We start from the raw sequence: 4203 nt of genomic DNA on the forward strand, positions 1-4203 counted from the left end.
ATAAATTAAATACAAAACAAAGCAACAACAACAACAAAAGAATCCAATGACTCTCTAAGGATAAAATATAAATTAATGATACAATTTAATTAGTTTCTTAAAGTCTGGGAGATCTGGAAACTCAACAGTCAGGATACCGCCTTGTTTTTCTTTTTAACCAGAACCTGGGACCACAAATTTACATCCTGCTTCTGAAGACAAAAATTGGCTAGAGCTGATAACCCTACTTATCCCACAAACTATTTCCCTTCTTGCCCCTTGAGGTTAGAGTTTTCTAGGAAAGTATCAGCATTAAAGTACTTCTAGCCATTCCATCTCGGTGATTATATTGCCTGTATACAACCATAAATTTCTCAGACATGACATGTTGAACACAGACAATAGAAAGGAATGTATATTGGTGTTTCCATATTGGCCCTTACTCTGCAACATGGAATATTTGGTGACTTTATTATTGCCATGAATTCTCACACAATTCCCATCACATCACATATGTTCAGATGCTTGAAAGAGCAGGAATTATCTTGACAGTATGATCCCACTACCTATGTCAACCAGGGGTAAATTATCCAGACTTATTGAGGTAGTGAAAGAGGGGCTTGACTTCACAATATCAGAAATTGCTACTGACTGTGACATGGATTTTGAATATCATCCCCGTCAGAAATTCCCACTGAACGCTAGATGCAAAATGTTACAGCATCAGAATCATAAGTTAAGAGCCCTGAAGGGGCCACACACTTCATTTCACCTCTCTTTATTGTTCAAATTATGTCATCCTCCTATTTAGACTACAACTGTGGAACTAGAATGTGATCAATAACTTATTAGATAAAAAGCGCTGAAAGAGGTAATACTCAAACATTAGCTGTATCAGACTAGTCTTCTGGGAAGGCACAACTAGGCCAATTGTATACCTTGTTTCTGTCCAAAGACACACCCTCTTTGTGTGTTCATTCTCATTCCGGCCAGAAACAGAGAATGGACATTGATGACCACCATGTCTGGATTATGCTGCATCAGCATATTTGGGGGACAAATCTTATGCACTCCTGGGGCTTCAGGTGTCTGTCTTTCAGGGTTTGAAAGCTGAGATGGAACAGGTTCCATCTCAGAAGTAGAACAGAAGCAACAGGTTCTAAATCTTGATTTTCATGAATAATTTTTAATAGATTAATAAGTAATGAGGCCACTCCACATGGAGGATAAAAACAATGGGTCTCTAGGACTTAAAGATACTGTGTTTGTGTAGTTTGATTCTGTTGTTGGCCCATTTTGGCATATTATCTGGGTCAAATTAAGTCTTCTTTGTCAAAGGCAGAATGAACTTTGTTGTAGTCCATTCATATAAATATTATTGAGGGTTAAGGTAGGTCATTCTAACAAGACAAATCTGTCAGAAATCTCAGTCTGGGGCCTCAGCAACACCGTCTCTTCTTTTGCAACCTCTTCAAGGCATCTTTGATTTCTTTGTTCCTCAGACTGTAAATCAAAGGATTCAACATGGGAATCACCACAGTATAGAAGACTGATGCAAATCTGTCAAAGCTGGAGGAACCACCAGTGCTGGAACTCAAATAGACAAACATACCTGAGGTATAGAAGAGAGTGACTGTTGTCAGATGGGAAGCACAGGTGTTGAAAGCCTTGGACCTGCCTCTTGCTGTCGTGATCTTCATGATGGAGATGACAATGGAGACATAGGATATCATGATAATGGAAACATTTATTACGCCAAAGATCATTGTCAATAAAGCGGTAAAGAGTTGTACAGAGAATGTGTCAGTGCAGGATAGAACTAACAGCTGGGGCAGGTCACAGAAGAAGTGGTTGATGACATTAGGCCCACAGAACTGGAGCTGGAGCATGAAACACAATTGGGATATAGAAGCAGAGAGTCCAGCCAAGTAGGATCCCAGCACCATCCGACCGCAGAGAGCGGGCGACATGACTGACGAATAGAGGAGTGGGTTGCAAATGGCGGCATATCGGTCATAAGCCATGGTGGTCATGAGGCAAGACTCGCTCAGCCCCATGGTGGAGAACACGAAGTACTGAGCAGCACAGCCCACTAAGGTGATAGTTTGCCGCTCCTGGAAGAAGTCGTAGAGCATCTTGGGGGCTGTGGAGGTCACGTAGCAGATGTCCATGAAGGACAGGTTACTGAGAAAGAAGTACATGGGGGTGTGGAGGTGGGAGTCCATTCTTATTAAGATGAGGAGCGACAGGTTCCAAGTCAGGGTCAAAATGTATATCACCAGGAATATGACAAAGAGCACTACTATGATTCTGGGGAAATCTGAGAATCCCAAAAGAATAAATTCAGTGATCTCTGTGATATTTTCTCCTCCAATCATTGGCTTGATGCTCCTAAAAAAAGAAAAGAGTCAAGAGAATATATTGCCTACTCATGAAATGACAGCATTACAGGTCTCATATACACCATATTTTCCCCCATTCAGCACTGGAAACGTGGAAATGCTCCACTGTCCTATTGACAGACCCCAGCTTTTCATCTTGAATTGTCAAGAAGTGCCTTCTCAATGTTCTATGGAATACAGAGTCCATGGAGTTCTCCAGGCCAGAATACTGAAGCAGGTAGCCTTTCCCTTCTCTAGGGGGTCTTCACAACCCATGGATCAAACCCAGGTCTCCTGCATTGCAAGCAGATTCTCTACCAGCTGAGCCACCAGGGAAGCCCAAGAAGACTGGATTGGGTAGCCTATCATTTCTTCAGCAGATTTTTCCAACCCAAGAATTAAACTGGTGTCTCTGCAGTTGCAGAATTGCAGGCAGATTCTTTACCAGCTGAGTCACAAGGGAAGGCAACTTATTTTATGAGGTCACACAAAAATTAAAAGGTATATTTCTAAAATTGACTGAAACTTTGAAATAAAGCAATGCCTATCTCTGCCAAAGCAATTGAAATTCTGTGCTTGTGTATAATGAAGAGACCTTTGGTTAAAACAACAGGAGTTTTAAAGGCCTCTGATGATTTAATATATGTGACTGTTGCTTTGTAATAATAAAAGGATAAGCAGCATCATTTCAGGATAAATTTGAACTAGCCCTTCTTCCCATGATGGTCACTGAAATGGGTTTTCAAAAATTTTTTCTTTGCCCGTAAAAAATTACCCTGTTTATGGAGCTAGTGCAGCCCCCGGGATTGGGGGAGGCATGCCAAGGGTGCCCCAGATGGAGAAGCGACGGTCGTCTGATTTCCTGCAACCCAAATGCAGAGGGGCTAGTGGGCCACACGGAGGCAACCCAGATGATTTATCAATGGTGCTGTATAGATGGAGAAGTCTTGAGGCTACTGTAAAAATAAGACTGAAAACCAGAAGCAGGAGGCTTAAGTCCAAATCCTGAGAACACCAGAGAACTCCTAACTCCAGGAAACATTAATTGACAGGAGCTCATCAAATGCCTCCTACCAACACTGAAACCAAGCCCCTCCCAAGGGCCAATAAGTTCCAAAACAAGACATACCATGCAAATTCTCCAGCAACACAGGAACACACCCCTGAGCTTCAATATACAGGCTGCCCAAAGTCACTTGAAACCCACTGACATCTCATAACTCATTACTGGACACCTCATGCTCTCCAGAGAGAAGAAATCCGGCTCCACCCACCAGAACACCAACACAAGCTTCCCTAACCAGGAAACCTTGACAAGCCACCCATACAACCTCACCCACAGCGAGGAAACTCCACAATAAAGAGAACCCCATAAACTGCCAGAATACGGAAAGGGCGCCCCAAACACAGCAATATAAACAAGATGAGACAGAGGAATACCCAGCAGGTAAAGGAACAGGAGAAATGCCCACCAAACCAAACAAAAGAGGAAGAGATAGGGAATCTACCTGATAAAGAATTCCAAATAATGATAGTGAAAATGATCCCAAAACTTGAAAACAAAATGGAATCACAGATAAATAGCCTGGAGACAAGGATTGAGAATATGCAAGAAAGGTTTAACAAGGACCTAGAAGAAATAAAAAAGAGTCAATATATAATGAATAATGCAATAAATGAGATCAAAGACACCCTGGAGGGAACAAATAGTAGAACAAACAGTGGAATAATGGAGGCAGAAGATAGGATTAGTGAGGTGGAAGATAGAATGGAAGAAATAAGTGATTCAGAAAGGAAAAAGGAAAACAAATTAAAAGGAATGAGGACAATCTCAGAGACCACT

The 4203-nt window shown here is 41.7% G+C and overlaps 1 protein-coding gene across 1 annotated transcript; it reads right to left on the reverse strand.

Annotated features, from left to right (window-relative positions):
- Positions 1-1418: 1418 nt before the first annotated feature.
- On the reverse strand, positions 1419-2360 carry LOC128060703 (olfactory receptor 5AN1-like). Its single transcript, XM_052653083.1, has one exon. The coding sequence runs from the start codon at positions 2355-2357 to the stop codon at positions 1419-1421; it is 939 nt and encodes a 312-aa protein (XP_052509043.1). The 5' UTR covers positions 2358-2360.
- Between the last annotated feature and the right edge of the window lie 1843 nt (positions 2361-4203).

This window comes from Budorcas taxicolor, chromosome 15 (assembly GCF_023091745.1).
Source record: "Budorcas taxicolor isolate Tak-1 chromosome 15, Takin1.1, whole genome shotgun sequence".
NCBI classification, from domain to species: Eukaryota; Metazoa; Chordata; class Mammalia; order Artiodactyla; family Bovidae; genus Budorcas; species Budorcas taxicolor.

Coding starts and splice junctions, on each gene's coding strand:
- LOC128060703 (XM_052653083.1), bottom strand. CDS start 2,357: ATGATTGGAGGAGAAAATATCACAGAGATCACTGAATTTATTCTTTTG.